Raw genomic sequence first — 23,906 nt, 5'->3', positions numbered from 1 at the left:
CCCAAGCTTTCCCAGAGCCCCTTTAGACACTGGGACCTGCTCCAAGGCCTCCATAAGGGGAAGGGAAAGCAGCAGAGCTGCCCTTTGGCCAGGGCTCCCTCCCAGTGCTCCAACTGGTTTGGAAACCAGTTCACCTGCGAGGAAGGAGCCAGGCCTGCAGATGCCATCCCATGGGCAAAGCTGTTATGGGATCCATCCCCCCTTCCCAAAGCAACCATGGAAACACTTGGCAAAGGGTTTTATTGGGCAATGGGGGTCCCCCGTTCCCAGGGCAGAGCAAGGGGGAGCGCATCCCCCTGCACCCCTCCTTTTTGGGGGTGGTCCCCCCTTATCCCCAGTAGCGGAGCTTGGCTCCGGCGCTCTTGGGCTGCTCGGGGGGCTTTGCCTCGGGCACAGCCAGGAGGTTTTGGGGCTCCAGCACCAGCATGCTGTAGAGGTTCCAGAGCAGCACGGCCACCAGCGGCAGGAAGCTCAGGCTCAAGGAGAACACGCGGAAGGAGCGGCCCATGGCGAAGGCCAACCAATGGAGCAGCCTGGAGAGGAGGCATGGAAAGGGGATGATGCTAAACTGGGAGGACTGGTTGATGGGCCAGAAGGCAGTGCTGCCATCCAGGGAGACCTGGACAGGCTGGAGTTGGGCAGGGAGTAACTGGATGGGATATAACAAGGGGAAGTGTAGAGTCCTGCATCTGGGCAGGAACAACCCCAGGTTCCAGTATAGGCTGGGGAACGACCTCTTAGAGAGCAGTGTAGGGGAGAGGGACCTGGGGGTCCTATGGACGACAGGGTGACCATGAGCCGACACTGTGCCCTTGTGGCCAAGAAGGCCAATGGCATCCTGGGGTGTATTAGAAGGGGGGTGGTTAGTAGGTCCAGAGAGGTCCCCTTTCCCCTCTACTCTGCCCTGGTGAGACCCCATCTGGAATATTGGGTCCAGTTCTGGGCCCCTCAGTTCCAGAAGGACAGGGACCTGCTGGAGAGAGTCCAGCGCAGGGCAACTGAGATGATGAAGGGAGTGGAGCATCTCCCTTATGAGGAGAGACTGAGGGAGCTGGGTCTCTATAGTTTGGAGAGAGGAGACTGAGGGGTGACCTTATTAGTGTATATAAATATATAAAGGGGGAGTGTCCCGAGGATGGAGCCAGGCTCTTCTCAGTGGCAAACAATGATAGGACAAGGGGCAATGGGGACAAACTGGAACACAAGAGGTTCCACTTAAACTCCTTCTCAGTGAGGTGCCAGAACACTGGCCCAGGCTGCCCAGGGAGGCTGTGGAGTCTCCTTCTCTGGAGGCATCAAAACCCACCTGGATGCATCCTTGTGTAACCTTATCCGGGTGTTCCTGCTCTGCAGGGGGATTGGACTGGATGAGCTTATGGGGTCCCCCCAATCTCTATTATAGTGTGATGCTGTGATCCCAACCCCGTAGCATTGCTGCTTACCTGGAGATGGCGAAGAGCCCGGTGAGGAGCGGGATGAGCTTGAGGAGCTCCTGCGGGAGGTAGGTGGCCAGCACGGCCACGTTGAAGAAGTAAAGCACAAAGAGGTGGGCGGACTGGCCCACGAAGGTGCTGTGGATCTCCACCTCGCGCCGCAGCTCCCCACAGGGCTCCCGTGCCCAGGAGCAGAGCCGGGAGACGCCGCTGACCAGCATCCCTATGGGAATACCGGAGCTAAAGGTTGGGAATGGGGCTCCCCAGCACCCTATAGGGATGCTTTGCCCCCCCACCACCCCTTTGATGCTCACCCAGCACAATGGGCACCGTGGCGAAGGCGGCGCAGCGTAGGGTGTACACCAAGCGGGTGCTGATGGTGGGCAGCAGTGGGGCATCGAAGGGCAGGAAGACGTAAGCCCCATAGACAAAACAGGGGCACAGCACCAGAGCCCCCAGTACCGAGGCCAAGGCCTTGAGGTGGTCCCCACCACCGCAGTCCTTAGCCCACGGGCACCTGGCTCCGTCATTGGGCTTGGCCACTCGCCCCTCTAAGCCCAATGGGTCCCTGGAGCGTGAAGGACCCATAGGGAGGAGGAGTGGGTGCTGGCTGCGGGGCACAGCCCCCCCTTTGCCTTCCTCCTGCTGCTTCTTGCCCTTGGGGGGGCTCTGCTCGATGCAATGGGGGTCTATGGGCACCACCACCATTGGGGCCACCTCGGGGCCAGCACCGGCCTCCTCCGGGCCTTCCCGGCCCCCATCCGGGCTCGCCCGGGCCCTCCCCGGGGCACGGTCCCAGGGCAGGGTGGCCTCGGGGTCCTCCGGTGCCTTGGGTAAGGGGGGGGCCGGGCCCAGGTCCATCAGCGCCACCTCCTCCAGGGGCAGGATGGGGTCCGCAGCAGGCATGGATGGGGGGGGTGCAGGGGCTCTGCGGTGCTTGGGGGGGGACGGATGCGGCTCCGGTTCCTTCCTCTTCACCCTGGGCACAAAGCAGTGGGAATGGGGGGGTCTGGGCTCATGGATAATGGGAGGGGGGGGGATGCTCCTGCATCCCTGCATCCCAAAGCCCCTCTCCAGGCTTCTTGCAGCCCCTTTAGGTACTAGAGCGGGATGCTCCAAGCCCCTGTGTCCAACGTGGCCAGGGATGGGGCATCCAAACCTTCCCCATTCAACCCATCCCAGTGTCCCAAAACCCTCCCAGGGGTGGTTCTGCCCCATCTCCATCTCCCCTCGGGCAGGTTCAAGCCATTCCCCTTGTCCTATCCCTGCATCCCTGCACCCCAAAGCCCCTCTCCAGGCTCCCTGCAGCCCCTTCAAGGCTCCCCTTGAGCCTTCCCCTTCTCCAGCCCCAATTCCCCGTGCTCCGGAGCCTCCCGCATTGGAAACCTCGCTCCTTCCCGGCCGCATTCCCAATGGGAAGCGCCTCAGGAATGGGGGCGCAGAGGTTGTGCCCCCCCCTCGGGTTCCCAGCCCCATTCCCACCGCCGGGAACGCGGCGGCTCCGCGCTGCGGGACTCACTCGGGCCGCGGAGCGAGGCCATGGGAGCCTCCGGAGCGCTTCCCCCTGCCTTGGGCACGGCTCTTCCGGGCCTTCAAACCGGTCGGACCGGGCGAGGTGGGGCCGGGCCTCAGCCCTGCCCCTTCCCAAGGGATCGGGGCCTGCAGGGCAAGGAGAAGCCAAAGGCTGAGGGCGGGGAATGGGCTCTGGAGCCGCCGCCATGGGGCCCCTGCGGCTGTGCCCAAAGCGGGGGAGCTCCAAAGGGAGCCCCCGGCCCCTCAGCCACACGCTGTGTGTGCAGGGAGGCGTTCCCAAGGGATGAGGAGGGAATCCCAAGGGATAATGAGGGATTCCCAAAGGATGAGGAGGGAACCCCAAGGCCGTTCCATCCCTCCAAGGCCAGCCTCACAACATGGGGCAGCCATGGCGAGGCCCGCACTAGGCCTAGGCTGACGCCACGCCGCCGCCATCTTTGCCAGCACTAAGTACTGGCACGGCGAGAGGTTGAACTCTCGCGAGATGACGCCCCGCCGCTGCCAGGTCTCGCAGGCTCTCGCGAGAGCGGCCCAGGGCAGGGGGCAGCCATGGCGGCCGAGCGGGGCCGGGGGCGGCGGCGGAGGCGGCGGGGCCGGTGCTGAGGGGAGCGGGAGCCGGAACCGGAGCCGGGCCGGGCCTCGCCTTGCAGCGGAGCCATGAGCCAGGGCGGGGGGGCCGGGGAGAGCGGCGAGCCCGAGGCCAAGGTGCTGCACACCAAGAGGCTGTACCGGTGAGGAGGGAGCGGGCGGCGTGAGGGGCCGGGGGGGGGGGGGAACCGGGAGAGCGGGAGGAAGGAGGTGGGAGGGGGGGATAGAGGGAAGGGGGGGTCCAGGAGAGGGGATGGGGATACAGAAGAAGGGATTGGGATGCAGGAGAGGGGATGGGGATACAGGAGAGGGGATGGGGATACAGGAGAGGGGATGGGGATACAGAAGAAGGGATTGGGATGCAGGAGAGGGGATGGGGATACAGGAGAGGGGATGGGGATACAGGAGAAGGGATGGGGATACAGGAGAGGGGATGGGGATACAGGAGAGGGGATGGGGATACAGGAGAAGGGATGGGGATGGGGATACAGGAGAGGGGATGGAGGAAGGAGGGGATGCAGGAGGGGGGATAGAGGAAGGAGGGGATGGGGATGGGGATACAGGAGAGGGGATGGAGGAGGGGATGCAGGAGAGGGGGATGGGGATGCAGGAGAGGGAGTGGGGATGGGGATACAGGAGAGGGGATAGAGGAAGGAGGGGATGGGGATGGGTATGCAGGAGAAGGGATGAGGATGCAGGAGAGGGGGTGGGGATACAGGAGAAGGGATGAGGAGAGAGGGGATGGGGATGCAGGAGATGGGATGGGGATGCAGGAGAAGGGATGGGAGGGGGATGGGGATAGGAGAGGGGATGGGGATGGGGAGGGGATGGGGATGGAGAGGGGATGGGGATGCAGGAGAGGGGATGGGGCTGCAGGAGAGGGGATGGGGCTGCAGGAGAGGGGATGGGGATGCAGGAGAGGGGATGGGGCTGCAGGAGAGGGGATGGGGATGCAGGAGAGGGGATGGGGATGCAGGAGAGGGGATGGGGATGCAGGAGAAGGGATGGGGATGCAGGAGAGGGGATGGGGATGCAGGAGAGGGGATGGGGCTGCAGGAGAGGGGATGGGGATGCAGGAGAGGGGATGGGGATGCAGGAGATGGGATGGGGCTGCAGGGGGAAAGGCTGAGGAGTCCTCTCCAGTCTCCATCGGTACTCCCAGAATCCACCAGGTTGGGAAAGAGCTTTCAGATCCTCCCATCCCCCTGTCTGTGGGGGGCTCTGGGCTTGGGGTCAGGCTCCCCTTGCTTGCCCTGTCGGTGCCATTGGGCGCATCCTTGCATCCCACTGCCCTCCTGCAGAGCAGGGCCGGGTTTTCCCCTTCCCCTCTTGAGGAATGTGCCAGGATCCTCAAGTGCAAAGGGAAGAGGAGCTCTGGCAGCCGCTGCTTGCCAGGATGGGCCTTGGCCCCAGCGCATTCCCCACACTTGGAAGTTCAATGGGGCGGATTCCTCCATGGTGTCTGTGTGTGAGGGGCTGAGCTCTGGGCTCCACGGCCTCTTCCCCATTGGAGCTGATGTCTGTGGGGTGCTCTTTGCCATGGAAGCCTTCCTGGGTTGCCAAGCTTCACCTTTCCCTTGGGTCCACAGCACCAGCAATGATGGGTGTCCCTCAGGGACTGGTCTCGTTCAGCATCCTCATCCCTGATGTGGACACTGGGATGGGAGCACCCTCAGCAGGTTACCCTCTGCCACCAAGCTGTGTGGGTCGGTTGATGCTCTGGAGGGAGGAATGGGATCCAGAGGGACCTGGACACGCTTGGGAGCTGGGCTGATGCCAACCCCATGGAGTTTAACCATGCCAAGGGCAAGGTCCTACACCTGGGATGGAGCAATCCCAAGCACAGCTGCAGGCTGGGCAGAGGAGAGATTCAGAGCAGCCCAAGGAGAAGGGCTTTGGGCAATGGGGAAATGAACGTGAGCTGGGTTCAGTTTGTGCTTGAGCCCAGGAAGCAACCGGATCCTGGGCTGCATCCAAAGGAGCGGGAGCAGCGGGGCCATGGAGGTGATCCTGACCCTTTACTCTGCTCTGGTGAGACCTCCCCTGGAGCATTGGGTGCAGTTCTGGGGTCCTCAGCATCAAAAGGACACGGAGCTGTTGGAACAGGGCCATGAGGATGCTCAGGGGCTGGAGCAGCTCCTGTATGGGGATAGGATGAGAGAGTTGGGGCTGTTCAGCCCAGGCTGCGTGGAGACCTCAGAGCAGCTTCCAGTGTCTGAAGGGGGCCTATAGGGATGCTGGGGAGGGACTCTTCATTAGGGACTGTAGTGATAGGACAAGGGGTAATGGGTTAAAACTGAAACAGGGGAAGTTTAGATTGGATCTAAGGGAGAAGTTCCTCACTGTGAGGGTGCTGAGGCACTGGAATGGGTGCCCAAGGTGGTTGTGAATGCTCCATCCCTGGCACTGCTCAAGGCCAGGTTGGATGAAGCCTTGGGTGCCCTGGTTTAGTGTGAGGGTTCCCTGCCCATGGCAGGGATTGGAACTGGATGATCTCCAGGTCCTTTCCACCCCAACCCATTCCATGATCCTGGTGCATCTCTCCACATAGGGAAGCAGGTTTCTTCTCTCCCAGGGCTCCTCTCCCTGTCTTCCAGCCTCATTTGTGTGCTGCCCCTTGCTGGAGCACTGCAGAGCTTGGGCCTCAGGGCATGGGGCTATTTGGGGATGAACCCAACCAAGGAATCGAGGACAAATCCTCCTCCTGCATCTTGGCCCCATCAAATGAATGGCCCCAAAAGGAGGAGGTTGGGGGCTGCGTGGTTGAAGAGGCCTCCACGTTGGATCATTTCCATGATGTGCTCTTCTTGGTGCACCTCAGCCTCCTCCTCTGGGATGCTCCTGTCCTGTCTGGATGCAGCTGGGTCTGGGATGCTCCTGTCCTGTCTGGATGCAGCTGGGTCTGGGATGCTCCTGTCCTGCCTGGATGCAGCTGGGTCTGGGATGCTCCTGTCCTGCATGGATGCAGCTGGGTCTGGGATGCTCCTGTCCTGTCTGGATGCAGCTGGGTCTGGGATGCTCCTGTCCTGCCTGGGTGCAGCTGGGTCTGGGATGCTCCTGTCCTGCCTGGATGCAGCTGGGTCTGGGATGCTCATGTCCTACCTGGATGCAGCTGGGTCTGGGATGCTCATGTCCTGCCTGGGTGCAGCTGGGTCTGGGATGCTCCTGTCCTGCCTGGGTGCAGCTGGGTCTGGGATGCTCCTGTCCTGCCTGGATGCAGCTGGGTCTGGGATGCTCATGTCCTACCTGGATGCAGCTGGGTCTGGGATGCTCCTGTCCTGTCTGGATGCAGCTGGGTCTGGGATGCTCATGTCCTGTCTGGATGCAGCTGGGTCTGGGATGCTCATGTCCTGCCTGGGTCCAACTGGCTCCAGGTTTGGTCTCTTAACATCCAATGGGGGATCCAGCCCATGGTCCCAAAGGATACCCAAAGCACTGATGTTCCATTGCAGTTCAAGCCTCTTGATGCTCCCTAACACTATGGGGAGGTTGATTCCTCCCTGCTTCCCTTTACCTCATGGCTGTGGGCACAGGATCCCTCAGATCCTTCTTTATTCCTCCTCTTCCAGAGCTTGTTCTACCATGGGATCTGCTTTCCCAGCTCAGGAACCCAGCCAAGGGGAAGGGGAAGCATCCCCAGTGTCCTGCTGGGATAAAGCCTGGGAGGCTTTGGGCACAGGGCATTGATATCCCAGCCGTGTACTGGGATGCAGGGGTTGGCTTTGGGATCACTTCCTAACTCGAGGTGAGGGTATCAGCCCCCCCATGCTGGGGGGATGAAGATGCCTCTTTTGGGAAGAAAAGAGCAGTTTTCCAACCATTCCTTATAGGAATGGGATCAATTTACACTCCCCTTTCCCAGTCACCCTTATAGGGAACAAACTGGTTCGCTGGGAGCCATGCGCTCCATCCCACTGCATGGTGAGTGATACAGGGGCAGGACATGGAGCACTTCCTCCCTGTAATCCCAAAGCTCTCCTCCATGCTGGCCTTGCCAGAGGTTGCATTCAGCCACATGGGGAGGATGCTGAGGTTGGTCCCATCCCTTCCCATGGGATTCCTCCTCTGGAGGAAGCTTCTGGAACAGGAAGAGCTTGGGAAAGATGAAGTCAGGTTCTGGCTGTGGGTTAGAGGTTGCTTGGTCTGGTTTGAGCCCCTCAAACCCCACCTGGAGATGGTTGGGGATGGGTGCAGGCCTGAAGCTCTTCCCCCTGTGTCCCCTTGCAGAGCAGTGGTGGAGGCCGTTCATCGCCTGGACCTCATCCTTGGCAACAAGGCAGCGTACCAGGAGGTGTTCAAGCCGGAGAACATCAGCTTGAGGAACAAGTGAGTGGGGCTCAGGCCTGGCCTTCCCTTGGGGAAACCCCTCTGGAGCAGCACCTGGAAGCTGGTGCTGGCCACTGAGCCCAGGGGACCATTGAGGGGCTGAGCGCTTCCAGCTGCTCCTGTTGGGATGGGGGGGGGGGCACAAACTGTGCTATTATCCCATGGGGTGAGATCTGCTTCCCCTCTGCCCTGCTGGAGAGGGGATGGATGCAGGAGAGGGGATGGATGCAGGAGAGGGGATGGGGATGCAGGAGAGGGGATGGGGCTGCAGGAGAGGGGATGGGGATGCAGGAGAGGGGATGGGGATGCAGGAGAGGGGATGGGGATGCAGGAGTGGGGATGAGGATCCAGGAGAGGGGATGGGGATACAGGAGAGGGGATGGGGATACAGGAGAGGGGATGGGGATGCAGGAGAGGGGATGGGGATGCAGGAGAGGGTGGGGATGGGGATGCGGAGGGGATGGGGTGGGGGGGGTGGGGTGGGGATGCAGGAGAAGGGATGGGGATGGGGATGCAGGAGAGGGGATGGGGATGAGGAGAGGGGATGGGGATGGGGATGCAGGAGAGGGGATGGGGATGCAGGAGAGGGATGGGGATGCAGGAGAGGGATGGGGATGCAGGAGAGGGATGGGGATGCAGGAGAGGGGATGGGGATGGGGATGCAGGAGAGGGGATGGGGATGCAGGAGAGGGGATGGGGATGCAGGAGAAGGGATGGGGATGGGGATGCAGGAGAGGGGATGGGGATGCAGGAGAGGGGATGGGGATGCAGGAGAAGGGATGGGGATGCAGGAGAGGAGATGGGGATGCAGGAGAGGGGATGGGGATGCAGGAGTGGGGATGGGGATGCAGGAGAAGGGATGGGGATGCAGCAGAAGGGATGGGGATGGGGATGCAAGAGAGGGAATGGGGATGCAGGAGAGGGGATGGGGATGCAAGAGAGGGGATGGGGATGCAGGAGAGGGGATGGGGATGGGGATGCAAGAGAGGGGATGGGGCTGCAGGGGGAAAGGCTGAAGAGTCCTCTCCAGGAAATCCCTGTGGAGCAGCACCTGGAAGCTGCTTCTGGCCACTGAGCCCAGGGGACCATTGAGGGGCTGAGCACTTCCAACTGCTCCTATTGGGATGGGGGGGCACAAACTGTGCTGTTATCCCATGGATGAGCCCTGCTGGAGGTTGATGGGAGAGCTGTGCTCTGTCGCAGGCTGCGGGAGCTCTGTGTGAAGCTGATGTTCCTGCACCCCGTGGATTATGGAAGGAAGGCAGAGGAGCTGCTCTGGAGGAAGGTTTACTATGAAGTTATCCAGCTCATTAAAACCAATAAGAAGGCAGGTATCCGGGGCTCTGCATGGGCAATGGGCGTCTTCCCATCTCCCTATGGAATGATGGTCTCCAGGGGTGCATTCCAATGCCCTCTGTGACCCACTGAAGGTGCTTGGGGTGCTCTCAGCAGCCCCCTTGGGTTGAATCACCTCTTGTTGCAAGGGTTTCTCCTTGATGTTGGCTCTTGGTCACTAGAGAGGAAGAGGAGGTGCAACCTGAGCTGCCTCCTTCCTCCTCAGTGCAACTGGGTTTGCTGGTCTCAAACCTTCCCATGGGTTAACAGAGCCTCCTCTTCCCTCCCTGCAGCACATCCACAGCCGTAGCACCCTGGAGTGTGCCTACAGGACTCACTTGGTCGCAGGGATAGGGTTCTACCAGCACCTTCTCCTCTACATCCAGTCTCACTACCAGCTGGAGCTGCAGTGCTGCATCGACTGGACCCACGTAACGGACCCTCTCATAGGTCAGGGCTTGGGCATTGGGGTCTCCAATGGGGACAGAGAGGTTTGGGAAGCTTCATTGAAGCTGATAAATGGGACCCCTTCCACTGGAGCAGCTTGCTCCAAGCCCCTGTGTCCAACCTGGCCTTGAGCACTGCCAGGGATGGGGCATCCAAACCGTTCCCATCCAACCCATCCCAGTGTCCCAAAACCCTCACAGGGAAGAGCTCCTGCCTAAGACCCCATCTCCATCCCCCCTCTGGCAGGTTCAAGCCATTCCCCTTGCCCTGTCCCTGCATCCCAAGCCCCTCTCCAGGCTTCCTGCAGCCCCTTTAGGCACTGGAGCTGCTCTAAGAGCTCCCCTTAAGGAGCTGACCCAACCTGGCTCCTATGGGAGCTGCTCCTCCTCTTGATGCCCCTGCTCTCTGTGCTCCCCTCCTGCCCTCCCTCATTGCACTGGGCCTGCTCTCAAGCAGTGAGCAGGGCCTCCCCAGCAGCCTTTACCCCAATGGTGTGAATGTGATTCCTTCCTTCAGGCTGCAAGAAACCCGTGTCTGCATCAGAGAAGGAGATGGAATGGGCCCAGATGGCTTGTCACAGGTGCCTGGTGTACCTGGGAGACCTGGGTGAGAGCAGCAGCATCCTTTGGGGGGATGTATACAGGGAAAGGATGGGGCCCATCCAGGCAAAGAACCAAAGATCTTGGGAGCTCTTTGCCATTCTCCTTGGGCATCAGAATGGCTTTGTCACAAAGAAAGAGCTGATGGGGTTAAGGGGAATGAGTGGGGGGAGAGGGATGGGCTTTCCCCTTGGGTGTCCTGGAGTTTTGCCACTCTCTGTAATGGGACATAGCCTGAGGCCTTGGCAAAGGGGTGCATTGATGAGCACATGGAGCAGAAGAGCTTTGTCTCTTTGCTTAGGGGCTTCAAGTGTGATGGGCAGTGAACAAAAGGCATCCATAGAACCAAGGGAGGGCTTTGGGTTGGGAAGGAGCTTGGGCTCACCCTGCTCCAACCCCATGCTGTGGGCCCTTGCCCTCTGCTTGGGGTTTGATGCCTGGGGGCTGCTTCCCTTGCAGCTCGCTACCAGAACGAACTGGCTGGAGTGGACACGGAGCTGCTGGCTGAGAGGTTTTACTACCAGGCCCTTTCTGTGGCCCCCCACATGGGTGAGTGGGGGGGTCTGGAGCTGCGCCCATCACCTGGCCACAAGCACCACGTCAGGATGGGGCACAGGGGCAGGGGTCTCTGCTGCTGGTGCTGGTGAGAGAGGGAGGGGTGGCTTTAAGCTCTGCTCCAACCCCATTTCCTTGCTGGCAACCCAAAAAGGAGGAGTTAAAGCAAAGAGCTCCTCACCAGGGGTCTGCTGAGCCCTGAGTACCACAGGGAGCAGGGGCAGAGCCCAGAGATGCTGACAAGGTGATGGAGAGGAGGCAAGGCCATGGAGGAGATGGCATCGTTTGCCCTGCTTCCTTATACAGAGCATGGGGGAAGGATGTAAGAGCACCCCAAACCATGAGTGTGGCCAATGGATTGAGGGGTCCAGACCTTTACTGGTTGTGCCTCCTGGGTAGCAATGGAAGGAGAGGGAAAGGATCTGCTTGCTGGGCTCACTCCATCCATTGCCCCTCTCTCGTGACAGGCATGCCCTTTAACCAGCTGGGGACGCTGGCAGGGAGCAAATACTACAACGTGGAGGCTACCTATTGTTACTTACGCTGGTGAGTATCCTGAGCAGGGAACCAGCCTCCTGGGGCCACCTCCTTTCCTTTCCTTTTCCCTTTCCCTTTTCCTTTCCTTTTTCCTTTTTCCTTCCCTTTTTCCTTTTCCCTTTCCTTTTTCCTTTCCTTTTTCCTTTCCTTTTTCCTTTCCTTTTTCCTTTCCTTTTTCCTTTCCTTTTTCCTTTCCTTTTTCCTTTCCTTTTTCCTTTCCTTTTTCCTTTTCCCTTTCCTTTTTCCTTTCCTTTCCCTTTCCTTTTCCCTTTCCTTTTTCCTTTCCTTTCCCTTTCCTTTTCCCTTTCCCTTTTCCTTTCTTTTCTCCTTCCCATCCCTTCCCTTTCCCCTTTGGGATCCTCTTTGCAGCCCACGAGTCTCAGGACACATCAGGAGCCCATCAGGCTCAAAGCACAGCTCTGGGTACCTCCCTCGGTGCTTTAGGGCTTTAATACAAGCCCCACAGCAGGAGTCGGGTCAAACGTGGGCTCTGTTCTCAGCATCCAGTCGGAAGTGTCCTTCGAGGGCGCCTATGGGAACCTCAAGCGGCTCTATGACAAAGCAGCCAAGATGTACCAGCAGCTGAGGAGGGCTGAGAGCAGGAGGCTGTCCCCAAGCAAGAAGAGGTGAGAAGGGGGGGGAGCAAGGAGCAGGTTGGAAGCAGCACCAGAGGCATCCTCAGGGTTGGGAGCGGGGTCTTTGTGCAGTGGGATGGGTGCTTGGAGGCAGGGCTCTGAGGATGGAGCCCATTCCTCAGCTCCTAAAGCCAGGGGGAAAGCTGAGGCTGGGTCGTTGTAAAGGGTGGAAGGAGGAGTTTTCCCTCTGTGCCCTGGGGCTGGAGGCTGTTCCTGAGGGTTGGGGTGCACTGGGGGCAGTTGGAAGGCTCTGGGGGGGTCTTTTTCCCTCTGGTATCATCCAGATGCAGTTTTGCATTGAGACCCTGAGGTTCCTGTCCTCAGAGCTCTGGTCCATTGCTGCTTTACACTCTTTTCCCCTCCATCTCTTTAGAGGCAAAGACATTAAGAGGTTGCTGGTGAGCTTCATGTACCTGCAGAGCCTTTTGCAGCCAAAGAGCAGGTAAGGTGATGGTTATGGCCTTGCCCAGCCATCAGATGCTTCCTGCATCCAAGTGCTGGGTTAGGACAGCACAGAGGCCCTGTCTGTTGGTGTGCAGGGCTCTTGTGTAGCTGTAACCCCAGAAGCAAACCACCCTCTTCCTGCTGCAGTCAATGGGAAGCTTTGTCCCATCCCTGAGCCCTCTTTTGCCTTGGATTCTGTGTCCCTGTGGAGTGATTTGGGGCGCCTGGGGATTGGCCTCATCCTGCTTGAAGCAGAGCAGTTGTTTGAGGGGCCTCGAGCACAGACTGCAGTGAAAGTGATGCTGGAAGGGACCTCCAAGGGGTCCCAATGGGGAGGGAGATGTGACGTGCAGTCGGATGAGGCTGCTTGCTTCTCTTTGCCTCTTCTCCATCATCTCCCTTCCCATTGACAGTCTTCTGCTAGGGCTGGGTCTGCTTTGTCCCTGTTTTGCTTGGGGTTTTAGGCACTGGGGACCCCAAACTGGCTGTGCTATTGCCAAAAAGCAGGGATAATCCTTTCCCTTGAGCTGCTGCTGTGCCAATGCACAACGGGGCTGGCTTTCAACCAGAGCAGAACCTCGCTGCTCCTTAAGCTAGCTGCTCCCTGCTCATTGAGTGCTGAAGGAAACTGGGAATGGCTCCAAGTTCTCCAGCTCCCACCCTTCCCAAAGGGTGCTTTGCAGCCAGGTTTAGTGCGGAAGGAGGAGGCTCCCATAGGCTCTTACACTGGATCCTGCAGAGGACTGGGGATACTCCCCCAGGGCTGCAAGGACACTGCTGGGGGATGGCCCCAGTGCCAGGGCTGGGTCAGCTTCCCCCCTGGAGCTGGGTTGGGGATGCTCATCCTGCTCTCTTCCTGCCTCCTGCAGCTCCCTGGATTCGGAGCTGACGTCTCTGTGCCAGTCCGTGCTGGAGGATTTCAACCTCTGCTTGTTCTACCTGCCCTCTCCTCCCCACCTGAGCTCCAGCACTGACGAGGAGGAGGAGTATGAGAGCGGCTACTCCTTCCTCCCCGACCTCCTCATCTTCCGCATGGTCATCATCTGCCTCATGAGCGTCCACAGCCTCAAGAGAGCAGGTAAGCACTGCTCCGTGCCCCTTCACTGTCCCTTAGGATGCTGTAAGTGTGGTTTAACCTCGGGTTTGGTCACCACCACCTCCTGCTCTCCTCTTGCAGGCTCCAAGCAGTACAGCGCAGCCATCGCCTTCACCCTGGCCCTCTTCTCTCACCTCCTCAACCACGTCAACATCCGCCTGCAGGCAGAGCTGGAAGAGGGGGAAAACCCAGTGCCGGCCTTTCAGAGCGACAGCCCAGGTGAATGGGAAAGGCTGCGGGGTTGTGGGCTCCTGCAGGCTCTTCCCTTTGCTTCCCAGCATCTCCTGGCAGGCTCAGGTCTCCCTAAGCAAACCCCATCAGGGTCAGCTTGGATGAGGCTTAGAGCATCCTTGTCCTAAATGGCAAGCTTTAGATGGAGCATCCTTGCCCTAAATGGGAAGCTTTAGATGGAGCATCCTTGCTCTAAATGGGAAGCTTTAGATGGAGCATCCTTGCTCTAAATGGGAAGCTTTAGATGGAGCATCCTTGCCCTAAATGGGAAGCTTTAGAGGGAGCATCCTTGCCCTAAATGGGAAGCTTTAGATGGAGCATCCTTGCCCTAAATGGAAGTTTAGATGGAGCATCCTTGAGCATCCTCCGGGAATAATGGAGCATCCTTGCCCTAAATGGCAAGCTTTAGATGGAGCATCCTTGCCCTAAATGGGAAGCTTTAGATGGAGCATCCTTGCCCTAAATGGGAAGCTTTAGATGGAGCATCCTTGCCCTAAATGGGAAGCTTTAGATGGAGCATCCTTGCCCTAAATGGCAAGCTTTAGATGGAGCATCCTTGCCCTAAATGGCAAGCTTTAGATGGAGCATCCTTGCCCTAAATGGGAAGCTTTAGATGGAGCATCCTTGCTCTAAATGGGAAGCTTTAGATGGAGCATCCTTGCCCTAAATGGCAAGCTTTAGATGGAGCATCCTTGCCCTAAATGGGAAGCTTTAGATGGAGCATCCTTGCCCTAAATGGCAAGCTTTAGATGGAGCATCCTTGCCCTAAATGGCAATGAATGGAGCATCCTTGCCCTAAATGGCAAGCTTTAGATGGAGCATCCTTGCCCTAAATGGGAAGCTTTAGATGGAGCATCCTTGCCCTAAATGGCAAGCTTTAGATGGAGCATCCTTGCCCTAAATGGGAAGCTTTAGATGGAGCATCCTTGCTCTAAATGGGAAGCTTTAGATGGAGCATCCTTGCCCTAAATGGGAAGCTTTAGATGGAGCATCCTTGCCCTAAATGGCAAGCTTTAGATGGAGCATCCTTGCCCTAAATGGGAAGTTAGATGGAGCATCCTTGCCCTAAATGGGAAGTTAATGGAGCATCCTTGCCCATGGGAATGAATGGAGTTGGGATAATGGAGCATCCTTTCCATAGGGAATGAATGGAGCATCCTTTCCCATTGGGAATGAATGGAGCATCCTTTCCATAGGGAATGAATGGAGCATCCTTTCCATAGGGAATGAAGATGGAGCATCCTTTCCATAGGGAATGAATGGAGCATCCTTTCCCATAGGGAATGAATGGAGCATCCTTTCCATAGGGAATGAATGGAGCATCCTTTCCATAGGGAATGAATGGAGCATCCTTTCCATTGGGAATTAGATGGAGCATCCTTGCCCTAAATGGGAAGCTTTCGATGGGCTCAGAGCTCCCTCCCAACCCACCTCCTGCTCTCTTTCCCACTGCCTGCAGAGGACCAGGAGCCCCGGGAGGCCTCCCTGGAGCAGGAAAGGGATGGAGCCTTGGGGAGCCCTGAACCCAAAGAGGAGCAGAGGCAAAGCGAGCGCAAGAAGAGCAAGAAGTACTCGCGCCTGTCGTGCCTGCGGCGCCGGCGGCACCCCCAGCGCCCCGACGAGAGCGACCTGAGCGAGGGCTTCGAGTCAGGCTCCAGCCAGGGCTCCGGGAAGGGCACTGAGGGCTCCGAAAGCCCCTCGGACAAGAGCGATGATGAAGCTGAAGCCGCCTTCGATGTGGAGACGGACTCGGAGATGAACAGCCAGGAATCCCGCTCCGACCTGGAGGAGATGGAGGATGAGGAGGGGAGTAGCCAAGGCAAAAGCGGGTGCAAAGAGGCCTTAAAGAACTGCGTGGATGGCACCGGGTTTGGGGATGCCAAGGGCTCCATCACCCCCAAAGCTGAGGCTCCGGAGCCAGGCCTCAATGGGCCGGCTCTGCTGAGCGCCAGTGAGAGCAGCATCGCCAGTAACCTGCAGGCCATGTCCACCCAACTGTTCCAGACCAAGCGCTGCTTCCGCTTGGCTCCCACCTTCAGCAACATCCTTCTGAAACCCAGCCCTGAACCCCCTCTCCTGAAGGATGGGGTGGAAAGCAAGCCCTGTGTCAATGGAGAGCTGGACCAGTCCGGCTTGGCAGAGCAAGGTAAGGAGCAGCATCCTCATCCCAAGGGGTTGTGGTTTTGGGGTTGTTTGGGGTCTGAGCCCTTTTCCCTAGGGCACGTTCTCCATTAGGGAGGTTTGGAGGAGCCAGGGACAAGGGTTAGGGTTAGGGTTGGGTGTTTCCTGAGGAGCTTTACTGTTCCTAATGGGCATCCAGGGATATGAGCACTGAGCAAAGTGCCTGCAGCCATTGCTGAGGGTGGGTGCTGAGGCTGGGTGCTGAGGATGGATGCTGAGGCTGGGTGCTGAGGATGGATGCTGAGGATGGGTGCTGAGGATGGATGCTGAGGCTGGATGCTGAGGATGGGTGCTGAGGATGGATGCTGAGGCTGGATGCTGAGGCTGGATGCTGAGGCTGGGTGCTGAGGATGGATGCTGAGGGTGGATGCTGAGGATGGATGCTGAGGGTGGATGCTGAGGATGGATGCTGAGGATGGATGCTGAGGATGGATGCTGAGGATGGATGCTGAGGATGGATGCTGAGGATGGATGCTGAGGATGGATGCTGAGGCTGGGTGCTGAGGCTGGGTGCTGAGGCTGGATGCTGAGGCTGGATGCTGAGGCTGGATGCTGAGGCTGGATGCTGAGGATGGATGCTGAGGATGGATGCTGAGGCTGATGCTGAGGCTGGATGCTGAGGATGGGTGCTGAGGATGGATGCTGAGGCTGGATGCTGAGGATGGATGCTGAGGATGGATGCTGAGGATGGATGCTGAGGATGGATGCTGAGGATGGATGCTGAGGATGGATGCTGAGGCTGGGTGCTGAGGCTGGGTGCTGAGGCTGGATGCTGAGGCTGGATGCTGAGGCTGGATGCTGAGGCTGGATGCTGAGGATGGATGCTGAGGATGGATGCTGAGGCTGATGCTGAGGCTGGATGCTGAGGATGGGTGCTGAGGATGGATGCTGAGGCTGGATGCTGAGGATGGATGCTGAGGCTGGGTGCTGAGGCTGAGCAGCTCCACTCATCCAGAAGAGAATTCCAGCAGGTTTTAGGGCTTCACTTCCTTTTTCCCTATGGGAAATCCCTGTCAGGAGCTGCTTCCAAGTGCTGGGCACTGCAGGAAGCTCTTCAGGACATGGAGCTCTCAAGGTCCTGATCTTCCATCTCTATCAGGGCTGGTTTGGGGGTAAATGACTCCCCCCCTTCTTGGTCCTGAAGGTTTCTTGGTGCTGATAGCAAACCATGGCCCTCAGTCCCCTCCATGCTGTGCTCAGGTCACTCCTGGGAGCTCAGAGACCATGGAATCAACCAGGAATCCTGGAAAAGACCTTTAGGATCCCAGAGTCCCTGCAAGATCCTCAGGATATGGGGGGGTTTCAAAGGCCTCATCTCTTGCACAGCTCCAGGGTTGATGCCCATTGACCTGAACAGCAACCAGTGGCTCTGGTTGGTCCCTGCAGGAAACGATGCTTGGCTTGTGCAAGGGTTTCACGCCTGCTTTTCCCTTTGCTTTGCAGATGATGGCTCCGAGTCCGAGGAGAGCCTCTCGAGCAGCAAATCCTGCAGGAATGAGCGTTCCCTTCAGGAGAAGCTGCACATCATGAGCAATGAAGGGCTCCTGCTCACCGTCAAGGTCTTCCTGGACTGGCTGAGGACTAACACAGACCTCATCCTCATGTGTGCTCAGGTGGGAGCTGCGCTGGGTGCTCAGTGCCAAGGCTCTGGGTGCTCCCTGCCTCTAGGCTGGGATGCTGAGGGCACAATGAAGCTGCTGTCCCAAACGTGGACAAGGATGGGGGGTGTTAAATACCCCTCATCTGCATGGGTTTCATCTTGCCTTAAGAAATGGAGTGAAATTTCTCCTTCATCCCATTCTGCATCCCGGGAAAGGGGCCCCAAAGGGGTTGGCTCCATCCCTGGATCCATCCCTTGTAACCTCTGTGTTGTGCTCCTGCAGAGCTCCCAGAGCCTGTGGAACAGGCTCTCCGTGCTCCTGAACCTCCTGCCTTCTGCTGCAGACCTGCAGGAATCAGGTACTGGCGAGGGAATGGCACATCCCAGCCATCAGGGAATGCCATGGATGGGGAGGGATTGGGCACAGTGGGAAGCAGCATCCAATGGGGGTTGGTTTGAGCACCATTCCACTTAGGTTTGAGCTCTGTTAGGGCATCCTATACAGCTCACAAGGCACTGGAGCACTCCCTTTTGTGTGTGGAGCCTTTCTGTGGCCACCCCCTTGAGAATTAACCATGGGGGGGCTGATTTTGCCCTGGGTATCATTGGATGCTCAGGATGCTGGTGCTGTCCCTCAGCCTAAAGGTGGCTGTGGTCCATGGGATGGAGTTGCAATGGGGATGCTTGTCTATTGGAGCAGATGGGCACAGAGAACCCCCCCATTGCCCTCCATCCTCTGCAGGCCTGGCCCTGTGCAGTGAAGTCAAGGACATCCTGAGTGGTGCTGAGCTCCCGGACCTAAAACCCAACTTCCTGCTGCCAGAGGACGTTGCCCTCCGGAACCTTCCTCCTCTGAGGAGCGCTCACAAGAGGTTCAGCTTGGAGCAGGACAGGCCCATCTTTACCCCCCTCGAGGAGGTGAGTTGGGCTCCATCCTTACCCAGGGGTCTCCTGCATCCCTGCCCCATCACCCAGGAGCATCCCTGCTCTTCGGGATTGCCTCTTTGCAGTGCGTCCTCCGGCTCTGCTGCATTCGGAGCTTCGGGCACTTCATGAGCCAGCTGCAGGGCAGCATCCTGCAGTTCAACACCGAGCTGGGCATCTTCATCAGCATCGCCCAGGCCGAGCAGGAGAACCTGGTGCACCAGGCCCAGGCCCAGTTCCACATGGTGAGTTGGGGGGGGGGGGTTAGGGTTATGGGTAGTGGGGTTATGGGTTGGGGTTAGGGTTAGGGATTGGGATGGGGGTTAGGGGATAGGGTTAGGGGTTGGGGTTAGGGGTTATGGGTTAGGGGTTAAGGTTAGGGTTAGGGTGGGGGTTACAGGTAGGGGTTATGGGTTAGGGTTATGGGTTACAGTTGGTTACAGGTTAAGGGTGGTTACAGTTAGGGTTAGGGGTGGGGTTTAGGGTTATGGGTTAGGTTTAGGGGTTAGGTTGGGGCTTAGAGTTAGAGATTAAGGTTATGGTTTAGGGGTTAGGGTTATGGGTTAGGATTATGGGTTAGGGTTAGTGTTAGAGATTAGGGTTAGGGTTTATGGATTAAGGTTGTGGGTTAGGGGTTAGCATTAAGTTTAGGGGTTAGCCGTTAGGGTTAGCTGTTAGTGTTAGGGGTTAAGGGTATGGGTTAGGGGTAGGGGTTAGGATTAAGGTTAGGGGTTAGGTGTTAGGGCTAACCTTAGGGATAACCACAACCTACGCCGCGCTTAGCACAACCCCCTGCAGTTACTCTTGGGTGTAAGGTGGAGCTTTGGGAAGGGGATGGCCGTTTTCCTCCTTAAGGCTGTCCCCTCTTCCCCCTTTCCCAGTGGGAGCTTGTGTGTTTGCTGCTGACTGATGGGGCAGTTTGCTTTGGTGACAGGCTGCGGAGGAGGCTCGGCGGAACCGGCTCATGAGAGACATGGCTCAGCTTCGGCTCCAGGTAGCAGGGGATGCTGCTTCCAGTTTGCCCCTTAGCCTTGCTGCTGGGACCAGTGACCAAGGGGAAGAGGAAGCTGTTCCCAATGTCCTGCTGCTGCTTCATCCCTTTATCCACTAATGTGGCCTCCTTATGGCCTGTCTCTGGTCATAAGAGGAGCTCAGCATCTCCCCTTTCTCCCTTTGGGGATTGGGATGAGGCCATGAACCCTAACCCTAACCCTAACCCTCACCCTTCCCTTCTCCAAACTGAACCTCAGGTCTTGCCCTATAACCCTGCCTCAGTCACCCCCTCTCTGCCAGCTCCATGCCCTATGGAGGGGCACAAATCCTCCCCACATCCAAAAGCCCAAAAGGGGCTTTGTAGGGTGAATCCCTTGGCTCTGAATGGGAAGCAAAGCAGCCATATCCATGTGTGTGTTCCCAGTTGGAAGTTTCTCAGCTGGAGGGGAGCCTGCAGCAGCCCAAGGCCCACTCAGCCATGTCCCCTTACCTGGTCCCGGATACCCAGGCCCTTTGCCAGCACTTGGCCCTCATCAAGCACTTGGCCACCAGCGGGAGGTTCATCATCATCATCCCTCGCACAGGTAAAGGGCTCTCCCCATCATCCCTGCCTTTTCCAGGCACTTGTGCTCCCCGTGCCCTTCCCCATTCCCACATGGGATCCCCGATGTCCTGGAGAGCAGCTGGAAGAGGGGAGCAGCCCCATTCAGCATCCCCTGCCCCATCTGGGTGGGTTTGCAGGGAGATGGCTTTGGTTTCTCTATGGTTTGTGGTAGTGATCGATGGCTTGGACTTCCTGAAGAAGGAGAATGCAGGAGCTCGGGACAGCATCCGCTACCTGGAGGCTGAGTTTAAAAAGGGAAACAGGTATGGAATGGGAAAAGCTTGATCCTTGTGTTTGGAATGGGGGGGGAGCTCCACCAGTGAGAACCAGGCATTGGGAATGCATTGGGAAGGGAGCAGGTTTGGTTCTCCCGATGCACTTGGAGCATCCCTTTGTGAGGATGCAACCCTGGGCAGCATCTGGGGGTGCTGAGAGTGCGGGTCAGGACCTCTCCTCCCTCCTCAGGTACATTCGTTGCCAGAAGGATGCTGGGAAGAGCTTGGAGAGGCACAAGCTGAAGAGGCAGGATTTAGATGCGTGGTAAGAGCGCGATTCCCAATGGGAAAGGGGCTCTTTGGGAGCCATCCTGCAGCTGGGCTTGAGGTGATGCTGAGGCCGTTCCCTAGGGAAGGTCCTGGGGTGCTCATCTCTCACATAGCACCAAACACTGGGTGCTGAGGGCTCAGAAGAGCCCTCAATAAGCACCAATCCTGCTCAAGCCCCTCTGGAGTTGTTTTCCCTCTTGGATCTCTCCATCAGGAACCTCTATAAGATCCTGGATAGCTGCAAGCAGCTGACAGTATCCCAAGGGAATGGAGAGGACGACGGCACGGGAATGGTCACCATCATCACAGGCTTCCAGCTGGAGGACCCCAGTGTGTTCTCAGCACCCATGCAGGTCCGTGGTGCTCACTGCTTTGGGGGAACAGGGTCCAAGCTCCAGGTTCTGTTCTTCCACCTTGGATTTGTCATGGATCAAGCCTTTGGGCTGGGATCAACACGTTGGGAAGGGCTGAATGGACAGGGCAAGGGAAGAGTCCTGGAGTCATGGACTGGGATGGGATGGGATGGGATGGGATGGGATGGGGGAGCTTAAAGCTCCTCCACCTCCAGCCCCTTCTATTTGAGCAGCTTGGGGATGGGATGGGATGGGATGGGATGGGATGGGAGGAGTTTAAAGCTCCTCCAACTCCCAACCCTTTCCACTCAAGCAGCTTGGGGATAGGATGGGGCACCCAAACCATCTCCATGTGTGTGCATCCCTTGCCGTGGTAACGGGGTCTGTGTGTGCATCTGTTACCATGGTAATGGTGTCTGTGTGTGCATCCCTTGCCGTGGTAACGGGGTCTGTGTGTGCACCCACTGCCATGGTAACGGCATCTGTGTGTGCATCCCTTGCCGTGGTAATGGGGTGTGTATGTGCATCTGTTACCATAGTAACAGGGTCTGTGTGCACACCCACTGCCATGGTAACGGCGCCTGTGGTGCATCCATTGCCATGGTCACGGCATCTGTGTGCATCCATTGCCATGGTAACTGTGTGTGTGTGTGGATCCGCTGCCATGGTAACGGCGTCTGTGTGTGCATCCCTTGCTGTGGTAATGGGGTCTGTGTGTGCATCCGTTGCCATGGTAATGGGGTCTGTGTGTGCATCCCTTGCTGTGGTAATGGGGTCTGTGTGTGCATCCGTTGCCATGGTAATGACATCTGTGTGCACTCATTGCCATGGTAACGGGGTTTATGTGTGCATCCGTTGCCATGGTAGCCGGGTCGGTGTGCGTCTGTTGCCATGGTAACGGGGTCTCTGTGCATCCGTTGCCATGGTAACGGGGTCTCTGTGTGCACTCATTGCCATGGTAACGGGGTTTATGTGTGCATATCTGTTGCCATGGTAGCGGGGCCTCTCTGTGCACCCGTTGCCATGGTAACGGGGGGTCTCTGTGCATCCGTTGCCATGGTAACGGGCTGTCTCTGTGCCCCTGCTTGCAGGCTGCCATCCAGGCGGCCGCCAGCGCCAGCGTGGAGCTCAGGAACGTGCTGGACTTCTACAAGCAATGGAAGGAGCTGGGCTGAGGCCGAGCGGGGCCCGGGCTGGTGTGAACCTGTCTGTGCCCCCCACCCCTTGGAAGCGTCTGAACCAAGGCTCCCAACCTCCAGGCTTGGACCCGAAGCAGCAGCAGCAGCAGCGGCGGCGGCGGCAGCATCAGCACCATCAACCAGACCCAAAGGAAGCCCCCAAAGCCAAGGGGGGGCTCCAGCCCTGAGCCAGCCTCCAGGCAGGCGGCTCTGAATGAGAGCCAAGGAGAGCTCTGCCCTGCTGCCCAATGGGCAGGGATGGGGCTGAACTGGGCAGGCCTTGAAACCCCCCCCAACACACACACAACCCCCCCCCATGTTTTGGGAGCCATCCTGCAGCTTTGCTTCAAGTGGTGCTGAGGCCGTTCCCTAGCGAGGGTCCTGGGGTGCTCATCTCTCACAGAGCACCCAACACTGGGTGCAAAGGGGCTCCCAAGAGCCCTCCACAGGCACCGATCCTGCTCGAGCCCCTCTGGAGCTGAGGTCTCCCTCTGGGATCTCTCCCATCCTAAGCTCCTCAAGCCTGGACTCGAGCTCCAAGCCCCTGGAGCAGCTTGGGAAAGGGGATGCTGAGAGTGATGGAGCCCTTGGGGCCAGGGAAGCAGAAAGTCCTTTCCCTTCTTTACCTTCCTTTCCTTTTCCTTTCCCTTTTCCCTTTCCTTTTCCTTGTCCTTTTCCTTTCCTTTTCCTTGTCCTTTTCCTTGTCCTCTCCTTTTTCTTTCCTTTTCCTTGTCCTTTTCCTTTCTTTTTCCTTTCCTTTTCCCTTTTCTTTTCCTTGTCCTTTTCCTTGTCCTTTTCCTTTCCTTTTCCTTTCCTTTTCCTTTCCTTTTCCTTTCCTTTTCCTTGTCCTTTTCCTTTCTTTTTCCTTGTTCTTTTCCTTTCTTTTTCCTTTCCTTTCCCTTTTCCCTTTCCTTTTCCCTTTCCTTTCCCTTTTCCCTTTCCTTTTCCCTTTTCTTTTCCTTGTCCTTTCCTTTTTCTTTCCTTTTCCTTGTCCTTTCCCTTCCCCTTTCCCCTTCCTTCCCCCTCCTGTGGATCCATTCATTTTCAAGGGCTTTTCCCCTTTTAATCCTTAGGGTTTCTTTTTCTCCTGATGTAGAAACGAGCTTAAAGCAGCGCCCCCTCGGGATTCCCTTGGGATCTGGCTCCTCTTCCCACAGAGCGAGCAAGGGAGAGGATGATGCTCTTTACAAGCTGGCCATAGAATAGCGTTGCCTTGGCCGCAGTGTATTTATTACCCTTTCCCAGTGCCCCCCCCGTTCCATGCGGGCTCAGTGCAAGGGGATGCTTCCTATAAGGGACGGGAGCGCATCCTGGTGAGAGGGGAAGAAGACCCCGCTCCTGCTTCCCCATTCCCATCTCTTTGCTTCCAGCACTGGGGAATTGCAGCGGAGCCGCCGGGATGGGGAAGATCCCTGTGGGATTCCAGAGCCCGATGCTGCCTCTTGGTGCCCCTTTTCCATGGGGTGTCTGGAGGAGGAAGGAGCCCGGAGCCGCTCCCTGCTGCTATGAAGAGGGGGCAGAACTCGGGTGCCCCCCCCCTACACCCCTCTCCTTGCATCCCTGTGGGGCAGGCAGAGGCAGACCCAGCCCCTTTGGTGCTTGCAGCATCCCCAAGGGAAGGGCTTGGTGCTGCTGTGGGGTGGATGCTGGAGGAGCTCATTCCCTGCGGGAAGGGGCCTTGGAGGCCTCCATCCGGGTGGCAGCGGGGGCAGCCTGGCTCTCCCATCCTGCCCCATCACCGTGCTTGGGGAGGAAGGAATGGGTTGGTC

The 23,906-nt window shown here is 58.0% G+C and overlaps 2 protein-coding genes across 2 annotated transcripts; one reads left to right on the top strand and one right to left on the bottom strand.

Moving 5' to 3' along the window:
- Positions 1–328: 328 nt before the first annotated feature.
- TMEM79 (transmembrane protein 79) lies at positions 329–2,339 on the bottom strand. The gene is made up of 3 exons (XM_061375231.1): positions 1,748–2,339; positions 1,443–1,656; positions 329–533 (listed from the first exon to the last, which is right to left on the bottom strand). The coding sequence occupies exons 1-3, from the start codon at positions 2,337–2,339 to the stop codon at positions 329–331; spliced, it is 1,011 nt and encodes a 336-aa protein (XP_061231215.1).
- Positions 2,340–3,595: 1,256 nt separating this feature from the next.
- Positions 3,596–22,193, top strand: SMG5 (SMG5 nonsense mediated mRNA decay factor). The gene is made up of 22 exons (XM_061375139.1): positions 3,596–3,697; positions 7,782–7,880; positions 9,084–9,207; positions 9,509–9,665; positions 10,179–10,268; positions 10,721–10,810; positions 11,284–11,362; positions 11,854–11,979; positions 12,362–12,430; positions 13,302–13,510; positions 13,610–13,747; positions 15,219–15,905; positions 17,384–17,553; positions 17,824–17,899; positions 18,283–18,458; positions 18,551–18,709; positions 19,399–19,458; positions 19,882–20,041; positions 20,234–20,324; positions 20,527–20,601; positions 20,821–20,959; positions 22,051–22,193. Exons 1-22 carry the CDS (start codon positions 3,624–3,626, stop codon positions 22,132–22,134), a joined length of 3,132 nt encoding a protein of 1,043 aa, XP_061231123.1. The 5' UTR covers positions 3,596–3,623; the 3' UTR covers positions 22,135–22,193.
- Positions 22,194–23,906: the final 1,713 nt, after the last annotated feature.

Source organism: Neopsephotus bourkii, unplaced genomic scaffold, assembly GCF_033783945.1.
Source record: "Neopsephotus bourkii isolate Nb327-2 ecotype Australia unplaced genomic scaffold, CSIRO-AGI_Nbou_v1 NB_1660, whole genome shotgun sequence".
In the NCBI taxonomy this organism is placed as follows: domain Eukaryota; kingdom Metazoa; phylum Chordata; class Aves; order Psittaciformes; family Psittacidae; genus Neopsephotus; species Neopsephotus bourkii.
This window is presented reverse-complemented; position numbering and strand designations above follow the sequence as displayed.